Source organism: Aphis gossypii, chromosome 3, assembly GCF_020184175.1.
Source record: "Aphis gossypii isolate Hap1 chromosome 3, ASM2018417v2, whole genome shotgun sequence".
NCBI classification, from domain to species: domain Eukaryota; kingdom Metazoa; phylum Arthropoda; class Insecta; order Hemiptera; family Aphididae; genus Aphis; species Aphis gossypii.
In genome coordinates this window covers 24,677,599-24,702,702 of record NC_065532.1, presented here as the reverse complement: position 1 = coordinate 24,702,702, position 25,104 = coordinate 24,677,599, and the positions used below count along the sequence as shown (strand labels likewise).

The following is a 25,104-nucleotide window of genomic DNA, read 5'->3' as shown; positions in this document are numbered from 1 at the left end:
CAACGATAATTTAAATGGTAATACTGACTTTTCTGAATTACTTTTAATAATTTGTTTAAATGTACAAATATCGGTATATCACAACTTAAAGAAAAATATTTTTTTTTCGTGTTCAGTTTAATAATAATAACATAATTATAGTAAGATTCTTTTATTAGTGGGCTAAATTTCAGTTTATGTAGATTTTTTTTTCTTTACATCAATATATCACGTAATGTTTTAAAATAAATTCATTCAAGTACTATTGAAATTTGATTTCTTCTTAATTTGTATTTAATTTTTACTTTTTTTTTTTTTAATCATTTGTTAGTTTTCTTATATTTTATAATATTAAATTCATTATTTTTACCATAAGGTTTTTACCCAGCAACAACAATAATAAATATAGGTATGTACCTATACATTATACAGACTCCATCGAACATTTTTCGAAATTAATTAATTAATTTTTTTTTTTTTGGGCAGTTAGGACTTATTCTAACTAGAACAAAAATAAATTATTTTTACCACAATTAAAACATAAAAATATACCTCAAATACGTTAAATTTCAATCCAACTTGGTATCCTTCTGGTGCTGTAAGTTTCCAAACACACTCTTTATTCGGTAAATAATCGTCTGGAAAATTAGGGGACTCTAAATGCCCCTGTTCGTCAGTTACCATGACTTCTCCTCCACAAACGGCTAAAAATAAAAAAATAAAAAATTGGCTATTTTAACATCAACCTGCGTCATATATAACCGCTATTACAGACATGTCTATATAAAAGCAATTTTTAATTACCTATTTTGACATTTATCTGACATAATATACTCGCATAATCCAAATTATAGTTATAAATAGTTTTATTTTTGAATAATACAATTATAAACTTAACAAATAAGGCGGTTACAATAATTCCATAATAGATGACTTTATTGAAAAATAAATTTAACATTACGAATGATCATAGAATTATAGAAAAACCTCACTCATAATTAGTATATACCGATTTATAGTTAATGATTTAGCAGTATAAAAACTTGTTAGACCAGCTTCGTTGATACTAGCTGAAGGGTGACTTTCGATGAAATTGCTTGAAAATATGTGGTTTATAAATTATAATATTGCAAGTATTATTAACACTATTCTACTTTGACTGAAAAGTAAAATAGGATCAGCGGATTAACTGATGGCATTTTATAAGATCTTTATGTGAAGAACTTTGGTCACTATTGCTAAAAATACGTATACATATTTACCATAGAGCATACATTTTTTCAGATTGATCAGAAAGACGAATTTTTATATAGATGCTAAATATACTACTAATAACGGTTTAATCATGATAATTTTAATCGTCTCTGAAAATTATACCAATAAAGCAATGTAAAAATTAATCACTAACCTTCGTAGTTTGCCGTGAATCCTTTGTATTTTGTACCTTTGTCAGATATCATAAAACTGATGAGCATTCTGCTGTTGCCAGTCACTATGAGATCTTGGATGCGAACACTCCCACAAAACCTGCCTATATTAAAATACAATCAATAATTATTATTCTTCAATAATAATCATACCTAATTAAAACTAATAGTAGTTATACATATATATATTTTTTTTACGGTCAAAGTAGGTAATGTTTACATAGCCCGAGCATTATGGTACTGGCCGATTATAATGGGCAATGTAGTCAAAATTATTCATTGTCCAGGCTATGTAGAATTGCTCAGTCTAGTTAGGGCAATATAAACCAACATTTTTATTTTATAATTATAAACCTGTCTAATCTTATTAATCTCATTAATTAATTTATTAGTTAAATACTATTATTGGTCAGAGTTACATCAAATATAAATATATACCTATTGTCACATTAACTATTTATTTTTACAATTATTATAATCTAGAATTGACAATAATAGATGAAATATTAAGTTAGGTAATTTCTTAAGTTACAATGCTCGATTTACTACGAGAAAAGTATATTTGGACCGATCAAAGTATAACTCTGTCCGACCAAAATAATATTTTAATGTATTACCCAAAAACACTAAACAAAGTATACATAGATCGGGAAATCTAAACATTTGTCGAAAGTCTATTTTGTCCGTAACATATATGTATATAAAATACTTTTCATCAAAATAAACTCAAAATTTAAATTTATATTTTCTTAACCAAAATATTTATTTTTTTGTTTATAAGAAATATATTTTCCATGAAAAAAAAAACTAAAGTTTTAGCGTTGTAGGATATTACTTATTATACTTATTATACGCTCCCGTAAACAGATTATTTTTTCCAAGATTAGTTGCTTAAAATTCATAATTATTTATAAATCTTAAAAGTTTAATTTAATATCCGAATAAATGTAGCGTTTATTGATAAGCATGAGATATAATACAGTATAATAATGTATTTTTTAAGTACGAGATTTAAGAATATTATATGAGTACATTTTTATTTTTAATACTGCCAATTTTAACTATTAAATTATTCTAAAAACAATCTCAAGATTAAAATACAACTAAAAAATTATCAAACATCGTTTCAGTGCTGTTGGAAATATGACCTACAATAATTTTTTTTAATTCATATCTAATATAGAAAAATAAATAAAAATAAAAAGGTTATTAGTTTAAATATTATGTTCAGTTTAGAATACCTACTTTTATGTATATTAAATGCATAGTTACATAAAAACATACATCTAAATACTTAGTGAATACTTATAATATTTTAATAAATTTTGAGTAAATAAATCTGAAAATTATTTCAAAAAATATTTTTATAAAATAATGAACGTAACTAAGTAAGAATAAAATAAATGATATCGAAATAATGATTAGAATATTATGAATAAAATAACACTTGTTTAATTATAACATTTCAATAAGTTATTAAAAAATTACTAAAAAAACATAATTTATTGTTATTATTTTGTTATATTTCATTTTTCATTCAAAGTAATAAAAATAGCAAATGTTATATTTTATGACAGCGAAAAAAAATGAAATATCAATTTTTAAAGAATATATCTATATATATTTTAAAAACGATAGGTAAAGTTGCATTTCGAAAATTATTTTATGGCTATAAAATATAATAAGTGAATTTAGGATTGAAAATTAAAACTTATATTTAATATCGTTCGGACAATGTACCTTAAACTATAGCAGAAACAAACATTTTTTTTTTAAATATAAAGTTTTTTTTTAAAAAAAAAAAAGTTTTATCAAAATAAAACTATTTATGGTACGGTATTATTTTATTTACTCAACATCAAATGCTTTTATTTTATATAATATAATATGTATTATGTATAAAAATAACTCTTTGATTAATAATTAGCCCAATAAATAACTACAATGTTCCAAAAAAGTACCTACTATTATAATAGTAGTACACTTATATATTATTTTTTTTTATATTCATACACCTGTTTCTACGAATTTTAAATAATTGTCAATTTAATTTTTTTTATTTAATGTTTTGAAAACTGTTCTTTACAACAACTTTTGTAATTGGAGTGGAAAAAATCTACTGTTTTCACTTTGAACAATGAAACTTTTAAAATAATATGTCACAATAACTATATATTCATTACTGTATAGTGTATATATGTTGAATAAGATACAGTAAAAGTCACGTCACATAAATCATTTTGTGAAAGCTCTCAATAAATTGGCTATAATATTATTTTCATAACAAAATTTCATCGAATATAATTCATATAATATAAACCAATAAGTAACCATAATACTTTTGATGATTAACACTTACCAAGCAGTGGAGATTTGTGCCAGTACCCATCGCGGATTTCCAAATAATCGGTACTACATTGATCAGATTTCAGTATGTCGAGTTCAGTGATATTTAACACTATACGTTCACCATGAGTGGCCGTGATACGCCATTCGCATCTGTCTCCGTACTCCTGCCCAGGTTCAGGCGAATAACCAAATATTCCACTGTTCTCCTGCAAGGTCTTTCCACATCCTTGAAAACAATAACAAGCAATAAATTATTTAAAGGATTGCATATCTCGTTCAGTTGCTTTGAATAATTGTTATCTTCCGAAAATCGTCTCATCATTATAAATTATATTTAAAAATCAATATCCTGTATATCGCTATACAAAAATAGTGCACCTACCAGTATGACGTACTTTTATTTGAAACACCAAAAGCAGTCACATAAAATATTTTTGATAACAATTTAAACCATTAATTAATATCAAATACATAATTGAAATTAGTGGGCGTAATATCATTAAAATATTTATCATAACGGTTTATATTATAATTTATATCATGTTTCTTAAAAGTCTTGATTGAATAATAAACTTAAAATAATAGTAATTAATGTCGTAGTAAAAGTATTCTTTCTAAGCGCTAGAAAATCGAATTTTATCTTGCTTTTTAGAACTCGTATTCCTTATATAAGTACATTGACAAGTAGTTGCTACAGATAATAAAGTGCCACTAAGCCTTTACATAGCATTCGTAAGATCCCAGTATATTCTAATCCATTCCATTTTAGGTATAATAATAAATAATAATAATGATTGCTTGAGTCCCTAACGATGTATGCAACATAATATACTTACCATACATTATATACAGCTTCACAGAGCTTCACATCAACACAATATCCAAAACTACTACCAAATCATAAAAGTTACTTAGCACAAAACAACCCTCCTCATAAAATATTATCATGAAAATCCTCATATTTAATTTACATTTAGACATTAATGCTCAAGTTTCTCCTAGGTAACATAAACTGCTGGTATAGGGATATAAAATTCTAAATTATTATTATTGATAAAAAAAAAATGTAGAAGTTAAAAAGTTCCACCGCTAAGTAGTTTTCAGTCTAATTCATTGCGCATATTTCAAACGAACGTTAAAAAAATATGATAGATTTTTTATTTCATACACAATAAATATTATATTATATTATTATTTACGGTTTTAATAAAATATAAATATTTATATAATATTGCATACTATCTCGTTTTGAGGTTATTCATTTTTTTAAATCCATTAATACCAATTCAACTGGCAAAATTAAATGATGTATAAAAAGTATTTTCATAATATGTTATCAGTTATAGCCAATCGTGTAATAACGTTTTTTGAGTTGTGTACTTATATGTATGGTATAATATGTAAAATCGGAAGTCAGCAATATAATGATCAAATCAAGTATTCTTTTACTCACTATAACATTTATACAAAAGCTTCGTCTGGGCTATGTCTCCTTCGCTGAGACGAACACGTTGTCCGATCTCTGGCCGTTTCTTCAAATTTCTTACCGCGTCAATTGGATGTATTGTCTCTAAATAAGATCCCTGCAAATAAGTCAATAATGTAATGTTTAAATGAAAATTAAATAAAAATTTATACTTGTGTACATTAATCATACATATTTTATACAGAGCGGCCGTAATGTGCATTATTATCGACAAATATAAATTAAATATTATATAAAATATAATATATTATCATGCCCTCCAGCAATAAGCCTCTCCATCGAACGTTTCAGCGCTCAACCATAACGTGCAAACAACAAATATAATATATAATAGCTAAAATACGAAAAAGATTTTTAAGTACGATAAGATTACACCGGTAGAAAAAAATACCCTCCTTGAGACTATTACTAACAGTATCATGAATTTACCCGTTGCTTTTAAGTCGCTAATATTTAACAAATACAAGGAAAAGCACAATTTAAAGCTACGAGGAACGGTTCTCAATTACTTCCCTATATCGACTGTTTCTGTATATATTATGAGTACGACGTGGCGGATGTATACAATTAAATAAAAAATTTGATTTTATATCTATGAGTATATAAAATATAATATTATATAATATCGCAATTGAATTCAATAATACGTCTGAATCTACACTAAAGTGAAATGTCAAACGCACGTCATCTGAAGTGCAATAAAAAATTCATTATACTACGTATACCTATCATTCGTGCCTTTGTTGTAAAATGAAATTGGTATAAAGTCATGTTACGCATGAACGATTTTATTAAATTAACGCAGACAAAACGGTGGTATGATATTAAAGTTCGTGCGTAGATATCTCTCAATCATAAAGGCATGTTGACTAAACCGTTCATTAGACACAATGAATGTTTTTTTTATATATACAAAATTAACAGTATTATTATATATTTGCACAACCAAAGATGATCGTGTACAATATTTAGACGACGGTTAAGTGCTATTCTCGGTTATTTAAATTTTAAAATAGATACGAATATAATTTTCCCTTTTAATCTATTAGATAAAGCAATATTCAACTTATGTAAATATTTTTAAATATATCATCAAAAAAATTATCGATTTTTAGTACATCCGTCAAAATCTTTTTTTGATAAAAAGAAAAAAATCAACAAGTTTATTTATATATATAATAATTCAAAATATGACATCTGCCTAAAAGTATGTCAAAATTAAAATTAAAATCGTTTGAAATGACAAAATAAATTAAAAAATATAGCGCGACACTATCAAGACGAAATCCACAGTACCTAGATATAAAATCCCAAAAACCTAAGATAAGAATAGTACATGTATCATTCGTTTCAATAGCTTTTTTGAATATTTACTAACGTCACAATGATCTATATTACTATATTACTAAAATATAGTAGGCGAGGACAAACACGTGATGGCATATTATCTTAAATATATTTACGGGTATTTATTAACATATATAAATAATAAATATCTATACTTACAACCACGAAGTTGTGTCGATTGCAATTCTCGCGCGCTAATGGATCAATTTTTTTATTTTCGCTATCGATCGCCATAAATGGATAATACTATATTATGACATGTAAATGCGAATCCGAACTCGTACACTAACATTAAATGCAGAAACACTGATTTTACATTTTTTAGCCCACTTCTCCCCCCCCCTCCCCCGTTAATGTTATTTTATATGAAAATAGTATTATTATTTGTTTTATTTTGTTTTTTGTTTCATAAACCGGACCCACACTCCCTCTTTGCACGATTTATACTCGTACCTTCCGTATCGTCCCTTTTCAAAACGCACATGCGGACGCCCATAAAAAGTGACACATGTACGGATACTAAAACAATATAAAAATTCATTATATGCGTTAGATTTAACACACGCGATGAGACTTCAGTTGTGTCGCATACACATGTGTTAAAACAAAATAATATCACACGGCACTACCATGAATAACGATGGTAATAATATGCATGTAGTCGTTTGGTCTGGTTCTAAACGAATCGGATGAGTATAATAATATAATAAACGTTTACGCCCTAGCCATATTGATGAAATAAATAATATTTAATCAATAGCGTATTTTGATTGTCTGTGATTGAAAAAAATATTGAAATATCACCATCGCCCAACATCCGGTATTAAAAAAATATACGGTGACATGAATACTATGATAATAATATATGCATATTACATAGAATAAATGATTTATAATTCATAAACAATTTCTCAAACAGTACAACAATAATAATACAAAATAATTGAGATGAGATTTCAAAGAAAAAGAAGTCATTGCAGATAAGATTTGTCTCGAGTCGTCATTTTATTGATAATAGTTAATTTTATGAAATCTACAACTATACAAGTAGTAAATTCCTAATTGGTGTTCACAAAACAAATTTTAGGTGATACTTTATTCATATTAACAAAACAACTCATATTGATGTAATTTACACAATACTACTTGATAATCGTTTTAAATTTGTCCAAATCCTTTGTTGAAATTGCCTATTCAAAACCCCTAAAATAGTAAATGTTTCTAAAGATTAGGTTAAAATGTAATTATCGCGATAACATGCGTGAACAACAATTGAGTTAGATATTTTTGATTTAATATTATAACGGCGTTTTGACCGATGTTTTAATTTATAGTATCGCATTATATTTCAGTAGATATACTATCCATTGTAACAATAATAAACAAAACAAACGAATATAATATTATAATGTACTTTAACTTTTAAAGATTTTCGAATGCTTTGCTAAGTGTATTAAAAAAGTTCATCGTGTAGTTTCTTTATTAGAGTGTTACATTGCGTTGGGAACAAATGGTGGTTTTCTCCATGTAACAGTAATATCAAAAAATATAACATTTTACAGACATCTTTAATGGATTTTGAGTTAAAAATTAAAACACGTTACATCACAGTTTAAACTAGACCGGTTTTCGGCTAACTGTTCGTTATCCGATTTGGTTTGAAATCTTAGTGTCATATAATATTTTATCATCATAACAGTACCTATAAACGTCCTCAATGGCGACGATCGTACATGTTAGCCACATTTGTGAGAAAACAATAAAACTTTATGACACACTCTTTGTATGCATGTATTAGAGTGTGTGCGTATAGATGTATACGCGATGGTTAACAGGTATTATGGTGATAGTTGATTATTTGAGTATACGCGACGGTTGTTAAGCCAGCTTCTGAAATGATTTATTGTTTCTGTCAGTTTTCAAAAGTTTTAAGGTTCCATGCATTATATTATTATAACGTCATTATAATACATGCGTGTAATGTCTATTATATACGGAGACCATACCGAGTAAAACAGCGCGCTCGATTATTGTGATTATCTCGTACACACTTTATTGCAATTTACGGAATTAATAATAATTTTGGTGGGTATTATAATGTGGTTCACGCATTGTTGTGTATTTTAAGGTATATTATAGAAACTAATATTAATACACTTAGAATACTTACTATCTTATAAATGTAATACAATTTTAGATGTTTGATATATCCAAAGTCACTATAGTGAACTTTCGAGGCAACATTCTCGACTTTTTGTTTTGGAATCGGGTTTCCAGAAAAGTAGAATTCCGTTTTCGTAATTAATGCGCTAGGGTGTATAATTCAAATGACAAACAATCGTTTTTAACGCGAAATACATAATGTTATTAGAAATACATAATCGTATATTTAAGTGCGCTATGTATAACGATTAAAATTGTAAATATTTCGTATTTACGAACGATAATTAATACCATTTACATCGAGCATTCGAGCGTAATATGGACGTAGTGGTTTATTAGTATAGTATAGAATATATTATTAAATAAAATAGTAATATAACTTTTATATAGTGTTATATTGATCAAAGCATTTTTTGTGATGATAAAATGTAAAACACGATACATAATAATTACGAATAAGTAAAATTGAATAATAATACAGTGCAACCTAAACTAACCTAATCTAACATAACCGAACACTTTCGGTCGCTTAAATTGCGTTCTCTATTCTGGAGGTTAAGTTTGTAAAAAGTTTGTAGCTTGTTTCCAAAAATCTACTATTCGGAGGTGTTTATTATTACCGGAAGGGGTTTTACAGATTATAGTTTAGCCCCACAAAATCATTAACGATTTACCTATATTATTATATTCCACGATTTGTTATATTGTTGATATTTATTTTATCATTAAAATACAATATAATAATAATTTACATCTATTGGAATACATTTGTGTTGATTTTTTATAAATATTGGTAAAATATACGTAATGTTAAAACTTAAATAGAAGCTCAATAGAATTATTTCAGCGAATAAACGTTATACCTACCTAAAAAGCTTAAATTTTATAGTAATATCATGTGTGTCAATTTATACTTTAATATATTAAGTCAATATCTTGTAATTATAATTAAAAATTCAAACGATAATAAAAAAAAAGATAATATAGATTTATATAAGTAGGTTTTGATATAATTTAATAAACAAAATGCATTTTGATTATTGAACATGATGATCGCGATAAAACGACAATATTATAACATTAAATGTTACAATATTGTCGTTTTATAAAAATGTTATTTTAAGGATGGAAAACAATCATAAATAACATTCAAGTCATTCAACGGTGTGGCTAAAAAAAAAGCTGATATAAATTTTGATACCTAACCTATAATAATAATATATATAATATACGTCAATATGTGGTTATACAACATAAATATTAAGAACTTATAAGTGTTGTTCACTTTTGCTGTCAAACTTGAACGCCGAATTCGGACGTATTTTAATTGTTACGCGCGAGTATATTGCGAAACTTAAAATCACCCACGCGAATGTGCGATTACGAATAGGATAATTATAATACATTAATACGGTTAATTAAAATTACTCGTATTATAATAGTCTGTCGGCCGTAGATTTATTCCACAAGGTGATGGTATGACGAGTGAATAAGTCCGTCAACGAACGAAAATTAGCGATGGTTTAATCATATAATCACCGCGCAAATAGTGTACAGCAGGAACGTCCAACCAAAGTATAATCACTATAATATATTACCTCTGTATACTATACTACAGAAGCGAGTGTATATACAGAGTGATTCACTATAGGCACTCTACCGATATTTACTCAATTAATTTATGCAAATTGTAATTTTAAGAATGCCTAATTATACTTATAAAAATTAAATAAAAATTCAAACGAGTAGTCTTCAATCAATAATATATAATATATACATATGTCATACAATATGTACCATGGACAATGTCCTTAAAAATGATTTTACACAAATATTAAATATATATAATATTGGATCTAGACTTCGTATTTAATGTACTTTGAAAATTATAAATTGTTGATGCATTAATATTAATTACAAACATATTTAAATCATCAAGACATTAAGTTAAATTAATATTTTGAATAACGATCACAACATTTTTTAAATATTTTATATTCAATTTCCAATTTATACAAAAAAAAGAGTAGTTCTCATTTTTTAGATAGAAGTTAGTTTTACATAAAGGGCACTCTTTACATGGCACTAAAATGTAAATGATTAATAATTCTAACCTTTTTAGAATTTCAATAAATTCAATATAAAAGAAAACACTAGGGCGAATATGCCATGTTTGTAAATCACTCTGTATTATCTATACTCTAAATAGTTCTAAACCATTGTAATTTATTAAGTGCACTCCGATTTCCATTATAGATTCGTAATCAAATGAGAGATATCAAACAATATCTAGGGAAATATCCCGACTACGATTTGTGCTATATTTAAAACTTTATGTGCTGCTACAGTACTGTGTAATTATTTTTCATAATGATATTCGAATCACTATTAAACTTTTTGCATAAGTATTATTATAACAATATTATATGGGTCATATTTTTACATTCTTATTTTTCGTAAAAACAGTATACATATAATAATCCTTGTTAAACGAAAACCAATAATTTCAAGTGTAATATACATGTTCAGTGACAATAGTAATGTAAATGTTGAAATACTTGTACACTGTAAAGAATGTATACAAATTGGTAAGATGACAAAAATGTATTGTATTTTATATAATAGGTATACTAAAGTTAAAGAGCCTTCACTTTTCTTAACTCTGTACAGCTTCAGTTAATGAAATGCATCTGATGTTATAGATTAATTACTTAGTATTAAGTAAAAAAAAAAAAATAATAAAATAACCAGAAAATTATTTTCTCCGATAGTTAAAAATTAAAATTATATTACATTTTAAAATTTTAAGTCGATATCGGTGCAGACTGTGTAATTTGAGCACCGTTTTTTTTTTCAATGAATAAAGAACAAGAATTTTCAATAATTTTTAAAAAATCCAACGGCATAACGTACCTATTACCAAAGAAAATGTACTAATATTTTATTATAATATCAATATTAATATACGCTTTAAGAGAATCATTCCATGAAATCTAATGTTGGCAAACGTATCTTTATTATAATAATAATATAATATGTATATTTACATAACATACAGATATTAATATTAATATCACAATTCACAATATAATCGAAAACCGTTTTGTTTAATGTATTGCGCACATAGCAGCTATTATAATATAATATGTACAAATTATACGTATATGTAATAGCGGGATACCGGAGGTACACGTGCACAAAGAAGGCAGGCACCTATATACCTATATTTATGCAAAATATAACATGTAGAGGTATATTATACACATTTGATGTCCATAATTGACACGGTTTTAAGTAGGTATGACCAATTAAAACGCCATTGCGATGGCCGGGTAGTTTGTACATTATTATATATTAATATTATGTATACAGTGAACACGCTACACAACGCGAGTGTACGGTGTGTATTATGGGTACAATATAATACATACATAATATTATTATAATGTACTTCTCTGACGATGATCTATTATAACCGCGTAACGGCCAGTTATGATAATATAATAATAATATGATTGCATTATATATTCCGAGGCATACGCACTATACAAACAAAGCCGGTACTATATGTGTACGATATTATTACTATATTATTATACCGTATTTATTATATAATAATTATATACACTTATGTCATAACATAAGCATGTATATATATATATAATATATAATATATATATTGTTGTAATAATAGCGACGACAGACCAAATATTGCAGAACATATCAATCAGCATTCAGCAGATAATACAATAAAATCGTCTTATAGGTACCTACTAACGATCTATACTTGTCACTCATACTCATGCATAATACCTATATAAAATACTATGTAATATACACTATATACCTATGTCTTGTAGACTCCTGTTAGGCGGTTTTCACTGGTTAGGATATCGCCTCATGTATAATATACTCGTATACCTACATAGGATAGATACTATCTACTATATCGCCATTGTAATCAGCATTTTTATTGATCTCATTGATCTCAATACCCATAATGATTTTTTGTATAAGCAATTCATGATAATGGAATTGTTTTAAGTAACGGTGATGGGTATTTTGTTAAGAATCAATATGTTCGTTAATTCATTATAATATTCAATAATTTGTAAATAGTTATCTGTATGCATGGGATTTTATTCTCTTAAAATTACGAAATTCAATGTTACTAGCTATACACGTTTCCACAAAAATGATGTTTTCAAATCAGATTCAAATTTATTAAAAACATTTTGGAAGATTATTATTTAAAAAATAGTGTATGTTGGTTGGGTTGTATAATAATTAAATTATTAATTTGTATTACTATAATAAAACTAAAAACCTGTCCATATTATGATGTTAAACTCACAAACATATTTTAAAATTTACAAACTTCCGGTATGGAATTAATATTTTACTAAAAATGTTATTTTAATCATAAGAATAAATTCACAGTTGTATAGTTTATTTTATATACATCGGCGAATAAAAACAAACTTATTTAATATATTTTTGAAATATTTTTGAAAAATGTCATTAAGTTTTAATTCTTTGTATAATATATTTATCATTTTAAATTTAAAACCATAAATTCACTGCAATTATATTTTTCAATGGTGACTGGGTAAGTGGTAAGTGATAAGTGGTAACCATAAAATAAAAGGTATTTTAAAATAATAAACATAAATTTATATATGTTATGTTTTTAATTTTTTTAGTTTAACTATACGACTTTTAAAAATAAATCAGACATTAGTCAAATAAAAATTAAGAGAGTCGATTATCATCTTTTTAGTATTTTTATTTGTATTTATTTGTTGTTAGTATATTCTATAAGCTTATGTTATTGTATATTTTTATGTAAATAGACTCAGTTTGTAAAATATCTTTTCAGAATTCTTATCGTTTACTAGCCCAATCATTATTTCAGAATCTGAACACTAAACTTCTACGTTTCACTTGTAAAGACAAAAAAACACCGCTTAAATCATTTTAATACATAAGTATCTCTAGATTATTAATTAATCGGAAAACCTAAGAAAAAAATGTATGTATTTAAGTACTTACATTATTATACCTATGGAAATACTAAATATATAATTTAAAAACCTTCGTTTGTCCATAATCATTTGTATATAATTTTTCAAATAATTATTATAATATAAAATAACTACTTAAGTACAATAAATAAATAATAAATCATACCTTTGAAAACGTGTTCTTAGCGTAGTGCATTATGGAATCATAATCGTATGGAAGTCCCAACGAATTTACTTCTTCTTCCGTTAATTTATTGAAATTGTATTCTTGCCCTAATAAACATATAAATCAGGAATTTGAAATACAAACGTAATTAATAACATTTTTTTCATCAATTTTTTTTATCAAAATAAAAGCTAATAAATTTTATCTGTTTAATTGAATCACATAATATAAATTATAAATCCTTATAATAAAATAACAAAAACTATTTATTTTAATATTTAATAATAATTATAATGAACAATAAAAAGTGGTAAGAAAATACTATTGGCTTTGGTTGTCACAAAGTAAACAATTTAGGATTTTGAGTATCGCTTCACATTTAAAAATAGCCATCGAAAATGTTTAGCATTTGCAGACGTTAATACAAATATAATAATAATATAAAATATTGTTGTAATTAATGTATTGTATTTAATTCTCTCTGGAGTATGGGTTAAGTGTATATATCTACGTTACTTTTTACTTTATACAATAAACTAAAACGACCAAAAGATGATAAACATGGGTATGTTTAATTTAAAAAAATATAAAAATTAAGAAAACACTTGAAAAATAAAATCCGATAAATTTTGATACGAGGTATAACAATACATATTATGCGCAGATAAAAATAGTATGATTTTGAATATCGCATTATTACGATAAGGGTCATGGTCGTCTACAAAAACACGGTAACACCTAACTTATGCTCATATAAAATATCATGTTTGACTGTTGTCAATGTTTTAATTAACGATATTGATAATTAATGAATAAATAAACATACAGCTCGGTGAAAATTGAATTCATCAACAAGCAGCGGGGCGAATAATTTATAGCTGTTAGGCGCAAATTTGACACTTATAATTATTATCACTATAATACTTGTGTAGGTACCTATATGTAAGTGAGTATAGATGTATAATACACTAATATTAATACAATATAGGTACTATTCGACTTTTTAATTTATATTAAACACGTGTAAACTTCAGTTCATAGGCTCATATAGCCAGTTACAATTAATAATAAAACAAATAAACGTCTTATTCACACTAAACTCCTTGCGTATCATGTTATTATTACTAATATAGTAATAACATTAAATTGAACCTTAATATGTCGTAGTAAAATAGATTAATAGATGTAAATTAAATTAAAGGTATAATATAGTATGAAATAATATGAATTTTCACATATCATTGCAAACAACACAACTGTTTTTAATTTATATACATTTTTTTAAGTATCTGAAACATTAACGGTTTTAATATTATTATGTGTGTTGTTTATAAAACTAAATAAATTATTTTTCAGCAAAAAAAGTTTAGAGATTGAAATTTTCAAAAATAAAATCAAAACATTTTCAATTTGAGCATGGAACTGTAAGACTTTATTTATAACATATATATAACAGTATCAAATGATTGATTCCTGAGAAAGTGAAAAAAAATTCACTTCAAAGAAAAAATATATTACTTTAATATTTTCTCAAAACAATAATTAATGTTTTTTATGAGAAAATCAATCCACGCATAATATTAATATATTAGGAATAAAATAGAAATTTTCATCGATGCAAATTTATAATTTGCTTTTTAGTATAAAATGATAAATATCTTATATTTTCCCTAAACAAGTTAAGTATTTGTAAGCAGTGATTTTAAAAATGAAATATTATATTAGACTAAGAATATTTATTTGGATTGACAGAATTCCCTTAGAATACTAAACAAAATTTTTTAAATCACTAGTATAATGAAGTAAAATATAGAGGGTTAGTAAGAAGAAATACCTATAATAATTTACTTAGACACCAGAAAGACGCTTAATGGAATTTATTATTATTTTTAAGTCAGCGAATTATTTTATGAAATGTTTGTATAATATACTTTAATAGAGATGATGTGAATACGAATAAAATAGGATCTATTTGTCAAACGCTGAATAATATTATGTTTAAAAAAAAAATAAATACTAAACTATAATAATATGATATTTCAAATATTTTCACATTGCCTTACCAACTATGATGTGATCTCTCACGATCTGCACGTGATTGTCACGATCCGGTCTGGTATGTTCGTGCCAGAAGCCGACCACATGTCCAAGCTCGTGCACAACGATGCCGAACTTGTCGCAATTTTTGCCTATAGATATCGCCTGCGGACCGTTGCCACGTTTGCCCACGAAAGAACAACATCTGAAAAATGAGGAGAAAATGAATATGTACATAAATCATCGATTAAAAACCACCAACAGAAATCATTTAAATACTTAGTTATTTGGAATATTGATACAAGACATTGAAGAAGCGGCCACCGTGATTTCTACACTACATGATTATGTGTATAAGTATAATATACATTGCTATATTATAATGGCCACCCTTGCACTTATATAAATATTATTATTATTACATTCATAATTTCCATAGATCATTTAAAATATCTAATAGAGAATGCATTTAATCGCAATAAAATATATTACGAAACTAGAAATTAGAAACTTAATTTCTAAAATTTAAATTAGTTAATATTAAACATAATCTATACGGATTTAGGAATTTGAAGGCATGGATCTCTTATTAAACATAACAGTGGGTAAACTAAATTATTTTTCAATTCTATTAAATAATAGTATACAAAAAATGTACTGTAAAAAAAAAAAAAAAATGTTCTAATTAAAATATGGTAAAAAAAATTTAATTTTATTAAAATAATTAACACAACAATTTAATAATATAATAAAATAAAAATATTTAGTTATATTAAATTATACTTAGATTTTGTTAACATTTCGAGATTTTTTTGCTGCATTTCGTTTAACTACTTAAAAAAAAATTAATGAACTTAGTATGTCACTTTCAATACTTAAAAGATCAATAACTGATAATCGAATTTGTGTCAACGAAGTTTGTCATCTATTTTTTATTAATTTCTCTGATAAACAACTATACACATTATATGTGTTTATTTATAACTAGCTTTGTTAAAACCAAACTGAATTACCGATCTTATTCAGGAAAGTTCATCCAGCACTCTACAAGTTTTTAACTTTCGAATGTAAATTCTTATTTGTATCCTCACTTTTAAGCATTCATTTCACTAGGTATTAATTAATTTATGAAAATAACAATGATTGGAAATTTTTATTAAAGTCGTGATTTTAATTTGTTTTGCGTATAGAAATAATATTTGAATCGGTGTTTTAAAAAACAAATACTATATAATTTACCATACGAGTAGTTATTAATATTATAATTGAGCAAGTTGTGTTTATTAATAATTTTTTTCCATAGCTTAGATCAAACCTATTTTTTACCATAGTACATAATTAATTCTAATCAACCAAATATATAACTAGAATATATGCATTCATTTTGTTACTATTAAATATAATGAACAGGTACCTACGTGATAATAATTAATGACTAAGTAAAAAGTAAGAGTTTTAAGGAAAATACAATAAATTGTTAAACTACTAAACTTTTATAAAAATAATTAAACCTTGTAAATATTTATTAGTATAGAAATGTATCACATGCTTTAACCTTAAACGGATTAACCATAATATAAAACTTATAACAAATACGTCAAAGAAAATAATGTATGACTTCAAATATCTAGCTGCAGATAATTATTTAAGAAACTAAGAAAATTAGAGTAACTCGTGTTTTATAAGTATCAAGTGTATTATACATAAACAAAATCAATAACTAACTATGATGTATATTCCGAGAGAGACTTCCGAAACAGCTATTATAGACCAATTAAAACAATACAAAGCAAATTATTATTAACCAGGGAAGTCGCTGTGTTGTATAGATTCAAGATTGTAGAAACCAACAAATGTTTTGCTGTATTCATTAAGTAGGTACCTACCTAGTTATTGAATAAGTATGTCAGTATATTTTTGATATTTTATTATGTATGTACTATGTATATTGTATATATTATGTATAGGTTGAAATCATTTTTACCAAAAACAAATCGCATAATATATAATATGTACTATGTAGTAATAATTATAATATAATTTTCTGATATTGACTAACTTCTAAGTAAATACCTACCTATGTATATTGTAGATATTGTACATTAGAAAAGTATGAATAAGTTCAAACTATAAATCTCTTAAAATATTTTTAAGATTTCATTGTAAATAGTTAATAATAATTAATAATACATGTAATGGTGAATAGTTTCAATTTCCCATCAATATTGTGACTAGTATATTTTACAAGACGAGAGAATTCGTCATCTCACACAATAAAAACATAGTTTTGAGAGGAAGTCTCTTTGATGTATAGTAAAGTTATAGGTATATCTCAAATAGGTCACTGCAATGGATATATTAAATTTGAATCCACTGATAAATAATTTCATACGAAAAACGATTCTAAGCGAAGACTGTCTATCAGCCTATATTTCTAAGAATTTAAATTGGAATATGAATAATTTATTTTTTTATTAGTAATACGATAGGTCGAATTGATTTATTTTAAATACAAATCGCAAACATTATATAGCATTATTATAATATTATTCCATATATTATATTATTAAAGACTAAATGCAAGTGCGTAATTATGTAGACGTATATATAAGTCATAACTCAATACTAAATTATTAAAAAAAATGATGAAATAACTAAAACCATTATTTTTTACTTAAATATCTAATTTAAACTTTGTTTTTATAAGAACATTAGATTTTTTTGCTGGTTTTATTATAATTACGATTAATTGTTATGAAAATTATTAATAAATATGTATGTAAATAAGATAACTATGATATATATATTAAAAATGTAGCCTAAACATTTTCAAATATATTTTTTTTGGTACTGTAATTTTATTATAGTTTTTATAATTATTTGTGTATGTTTGTTGTAGAATTTTAAAAATATGAAATCCAAATTATGCTTAATATTACTGTTAAATTATTATGTTGACACTTATCGACAACTTTATATTTATAGACTCATAATTAGGATACTACTTTTTTTTTTAAGCGCGTTGTGGCATAAATTATTAGCTAAGACATTTTTTATTCAGAGTTACTGATTATTGATTAAAAAGAGGAAAGTAGCATGGACCGAATATTTCCCTAACTTAATCTTTTAAATTAGAACACAGATTATACATTTTACTAGTCCTTTTTTAAACTAGTAACTAGTCTATAATTTAATATAATTATATTATATCTATTATATCTTTATATAGCAGTAATTCATTGCTTGTAATAATAAGATAAAGTTTTAATAATTATTAGTAATTGTAGTATGTATCATTAACTATTAATATTCAATTATTTAATCGCTTAAAAAGATATATATTATCGAATCAATTAATAAAACAGTGTATTAAATAACTTTATTTATACTTTATATATTCTAAATATTTTATTGAATATCATGAATTCATGGACCTGTTATGTTCTTGAAAAATAAATATACTAATTTCTAATATCATAAGGTATTGTAGGTATATTTTACTATATAGGCAGTAGTATTTTATATTGTTTGTTATATAATATATAAATATAAATGAGTTTGTTAAGAACGATTATTCATCATGCTAATAATTAAAAATCCATGTGTTATATAGAGTTATGTATTTGGTTAGCTATATTTATCACAGTCATGTATGCCGCAAATGGTAAAATCCCTAATAAAATATATCACATATATTTTTAGGGACTAAGCTCCCAATCCCATTTACTTTCTTTCTGTAAGGTTCTGTGGCTCAGTACAGAAATTTGAATATTTTAGAGACTGTAATGGTACGATAACGTTTATTTTCGACTTCAAAAAAAAATAAATAACCATTCTATAATAATATACAAAAACATGATATGTTTCATGAGAAGTGTACCATATTTTACTAATGTGTACGAAACGTCTTACCCACAAGGTCTTTCGGTGAACACAATGTAATTAGGGTGCTCGTCAGGATTACGTTCAACGAATTTAATGCACGTAAAATTTTCCCAATGTCGCATAGCTTGTTTGAACAGCGCTTTGTGTGGACCACCGAAGCTACTATCGATCTCGTAAGGTATTACGCCGAAATCCCATACTCTTTCTTTTCTTGCAGTGGCCGCTCTACGTCTCCTCGAATGAACAATGTTTCTGTAACCAAACAAATTATTTCAATGTTATCAGAATAAATTATTGAAATAGTATAATAATTATGTTATCTTTCTTTGAAGCGCATGTATTCTAATTTTTCCACTTCCGCCTTACATTCGGAAGTAAAATTCGTAATTTATTAAGAAATGAAATACGTTTATGTAATAATTAATATGTCATGCAATAATATTAGCAAAAGAAACGCATATGAATAATTCCTTATTTTTTTACTATTTTACCTCATTTTAGCAATAATACGAGTGAATAATTATTATATTTAAGATTGAGAAGATACAATAAATCGTATAAATTAGCTGCTTTAAAAAAGCCAAAAGGCATAGATGCTAAAATTTCAAAATGAATATTTTTCATAAAAAAAATATATATATGTAATGTATAATATTTGTGTATAAAGTACTAATTGTATAATATCCCTGAAGTTTATTATAAATAAATTATAATCATTATCTACTAGAGATGGATTTTTAAAATTGTATTATCGTAGAATTTACAAATATATATAGATAGAAGTACCTATTTTCACGAAATACAAAACAAACCTGATGACTTTAAATTTAATTTCAAAAGATTAGTGAGGAGCAAATGTTACAATTAAAAAAATTATCACTCGTTCTGGAATGAAGTAAATTTGTGTTACATACAAAAATACTCTTAAATACAGCAATATTAGGTTTTAAATTGATCTAAAAACAATGCATTCGTTTAATGTGAATATTATTCATATAGTTTTTTAGTATACCTATAGTATATTACATTGCATTATGTACAGAATAATTAATTTATAATGAACTAGCTATTTTATAAAAAAATTTGAAACAAGTCTACAAATAATAATAAACGGTTATAATGTATAATACTCGAAATTATAGTATCTACTATCTTACTATTAGGATTTAGAATATTTTGTTGGCAATTTATTCACACAAACACATGAACACGCACACATGGCATCGTTAAATGTTCTTATGCCGCTATAATTAATCAAATCTGATCGGAACTGACACGCTGTGCGGGTGCACATAAATTATAATGGTAAACATCAAACCTGCGCGTCAAATTTTCGGCAGTGAGTAAATCTATGTCTGGATGGGAACACTCAAAATATTACTATTATTATATCAAGACATAAAATAGTGATACGTTGGATATTTCTTTAAATATCTCAAAATGCCATACATTGACTTATTATAAAATTCGTAAAATTTAACTAATTTACGAAGTTGATATAAAATCGTTTAAGAATAAAATAATTGATTTAAGTTGTCATATTTGATAACAAATTTTGTTTCAAATGACACATTCAAAATATATGATGTAAAGCTTTTAAAATTTTTGGTTTAGTCAAGCGTATATTTGCGTTAATTTTAAATTATCTTTTCTACCAAATAAATTTCCATAATATTATTCTACTGTTTGTTTTATTTTGGGTAAAAAACAATTTAATTTTCTTTGATCCTTATCAGTTATCACTTTTACTATAAAGTGTCAGGTTGAATGTTTCGAGCAAACATTCTTCAATTTCAATACATTTATTTTAAAAATTGAATGAGTTTCAATTTGTTGTGCCTCGAATTAGAATCTTTAGTCCTTTAGGTAATAAAAGAATGGATAGTAATATAATATTATTGACAAAAAAAAATTTTTATTCTGTTTCAGTATTATTGGGTAATGTAAATATTCTAGTTCCTCTTCAGAACTTTCACCAGTCCCAATTATATCCCATTCCTATATCTTTCATACATGTTATTTAAAATAACCCTTTATACAGAATCACGAAACTAGTCAATGAGGACCTATAATATTCTTTATTTGATAACATAAATATATTGATATTAATTTACTACTATTACCACTATTTTTATATTTATTTGCTTAAATTTTAATTATCTGTAATTAATTTTAACATAAAATTTTGCATTGGGTTTAGCCCGTTTAAATAAATAAATAAAATATCTCGTTTCCGCAAACGGGAATGCACCCTTCTTCTGCACATTTTTTTAAACGGTTGCGACCGCAACACAACGTGATACATAATATATTATTTTATTCGTTATCATCGTTATTGCAGTGCCAAACATATATCACGTACACAAAAAAACAGTTTCCTACACGCATGATAACTTTTTATTTTCTGTTATCCCGCAAAAACAAAATCAATTTTATGATTTTTTGATTTTTTTTTCACAAGTCGTGACTTGTGGAAATGTGGAGTTAACCACGTAACACGAACTATACGATGTGTAATTAAACTTAGCACTTATAGTAATCGCATATTCATATTATACGTAGTTAAACATAGAAATGTAATATAAGAAATAAGAATACATGTTTATGTATAGAATATATTTTAAGTATAATATTTTAACTTATTAAGGTATATATGTAACATCTTTCAATTAATTATTCTTAACAGTTTTTTGTAAAATATTTATTTTAGAATATTATGTCACAACCAGTTTCTATAAGAAAAATAAAATCTTTTCTATTATATTTTTTCAAATTCATACCAAATAATACAATTATTTCACTTTAAACTAACTATAATTTAAACAATATAATATATTATGCTAATGTTTTCTTTAATGCTCTTGTGAAATGCTTAAAAATTAAATTAAAAATGCATTTGTTTTAAGAAACTGTGGTGCTAATTTCTACGTATTTAGTCTTGATGATTACATTTATAAGGATATACGTAAGAATGCGTCTATTTTTAGTGATACTTGTCCTGTACCTTGGATATTATATACAATAATAAATATATACTAATGTCATATAAATGATTATGTGCCGTTTTCTCGCGCAATTTAAAGAATACATATTTTAGTATGTGATAATAGGTACATGATACGTAACGTATATGGTCAAAAATATAATTTAACTATAAATAACTTATAATACACCGTTATTAAAGAAAAAAACATTACAGGAGTTATGACATTACATCAAAGCAAAACGATGACGACATTAATGCAGATCAATTATATACATTATATGTATACAATATACATAGGTACCTAGTATACAATGAACCTACATACCGATCGACGCGAAGACCTATCAACCGAAAATCAAACTCCGTAATATGTACGTCTTGCAGTCTTTGTACAACTATATATGAACGACGTGTCTGAGGTGTCTCATGTTATAATATATAATATCACAATTATAGGTATAATAATGCTGTCCTACGGCTATCTAGTGCGTACCACGGTTTGGATGATTGGGTAACGATAGTGATTTCATTTTTCGAAATCGACCACACGAATTTTTCACTCCGCAGCCAATGAGAAATGTTTTTTTTTGTGGCCCTGTTAAAAATATGTCGGTGAAAATTTCTTAAGTACACTATAATCCAGTAGTGTTATAACTTTTTTACTCGATCCCGTCAAAAATTAATTATAACTACCTATTCATGATGGAAACTTATGGATTATAATTCATTAGAGATTTCAAAAATTATTTGATATTTTGTAAAATATACAAATTGTATATTAATATACAATTATATGGTAATAAAACGTTTCTTAAAAAATATTATTTAAAAACACAAATTTAATTTCATGAAAAGAGAATATAAATTATAAATTATGAAGAATTACAATTTTTTTTTCAAGTTATTAAGGATCGCTCGAATAGCAGCAACATGTAGGTATGTGGTATGACATATGTTTTTAAAATTCTTAGCAACACTTATGAGCAGCTAATTATTTATATGTTATACTGATTATTTTAGATTGATATAAGCTGTATATATAATTAGATTCTCATTAGCTAAATGTAATCATCTCCAAATTGTGTACTAACCAGTAATCGTATCAAACTAAAAATATTCTAAAAGAGCGAATTAGCACTTCAAAATTGAACATTTTAACTCAATTTTATTCTATACGTTTCTATAGTTTAACACGATAAACGTACTCATTGTATTGATATAATAGAACGAGCTCGTTATTTTTTACACTGCATTATGTGTGCTAATAAAACTGAGAACAAATTATAAATGAAAAAAAAAATCAATATTATTATACATTTATCCAAAATTTTCCCAGTTGTCAGTTGTGAATACATCATTTGAAATAAATACAAATGTGAAAATAACTAAATAGGTAGGTATAGTTTTCCTATTTTAATGGAATTATATAATTGATGTGGATTGTAGGTAGGTAGGTATATCATAAATTCATAACAAATTAAAAATGTAACAAAACACTGAAAAATAAATTAAAAACTATACTTAGGTACTTTTAAAAATACTAAACATTTCAATTGTATATAATCCATATACTTTAATATTTTATAAACGAACTCTTTAAATATTAAAACATTTTAAAAGTCGTACAAATATACAACTGCAATACAACCTATATTTTAAATTATTGAAGTAACGATCAAAAATGTTCATATAACATCGATCTATGACGCAAAATGTAAATTAGACACATATGATAATGGTACATACTTAAAAAATGGAATGTTTCTTTTTTTTTCGTAGAATAGCTAAATAACATGAAATAGGAAAATATAAGCAGTAAACACAATTAATTTTTTAAGTTTTAACAGGGTTTCATAAATTTATATGAACTAGCATTCAAATTTTTTGTATACTATAGTATTAGCAAATATGGATTTAAAATTGGTTCGGTTCACTAATATTAGACTCCTATAACTTTACAGGTAAGCCTTAAGTTAGTGGATCCTTTGAGTAAAAAAATATGGGATGTGCAAACCGTATATTATATAAAAATCAATTACGGATTCTTCTTTTTATATTTTGTTTAAATTTATTGTTCATTATTTTTTTTTAAGTTCATCATTTTGATTATTGATTTGGAGTATTATTTGATTTTTTTCAAAGTAGGTATTATAAAAATTACAAATTCGATTAACCTCCCTCATTCTTTTAAGCTGATGTTTTGTTTTTTTTTTTCTGTATAAAATTAAGATCCATAGTACATAAAATATTGCATA

The 25,104-nt window shown here is 25.3% G+C and overlaps 1 protein-coding gene across 1 annotated transcript in view; it reads right to left on the bottom strand.

Moving 5' to 3' along the window:
* The window catches only part of LOC114124504 (tolloid-like protein 1), a 50,724-nt gene that overhangs the window by 13,933 nt on the left and 11,687 nt on the right, over window positions 1–25,104 (bottom strand). The window contains exons 4-10 of the mRNA XM_050202849.1: window positions 19,891–20,115; window positions 16,005–16,183; window positions 13,942–14,048; window positions 5,209–5,338; window positions 3,766–3,981; window positions 1,388–1,510; window positions 532–683 (exon numbers count right to left, since the gene is read on the bottom strand). Of these exons, the coding sequence (XP_050058806.1) occupies window positions 532–683; window positions 1,388–1,510; window positions 3,766–3,981; window positions 5,209–5,338; window positions 13,942–14,048; window positions 16,005–16,183; window positions 19,891–20,115 (1,132 nt within the window). The remainder of the gene's footprint in view (window positions 1–531; window positions 684–1,387; window positions 1,511–3,765; window positions 3,982–5,208; window positions 5,339–13,941; window positions 14,049–16,004; window positions 16,184–19,890; window positions 20,116–25,104) is intronic.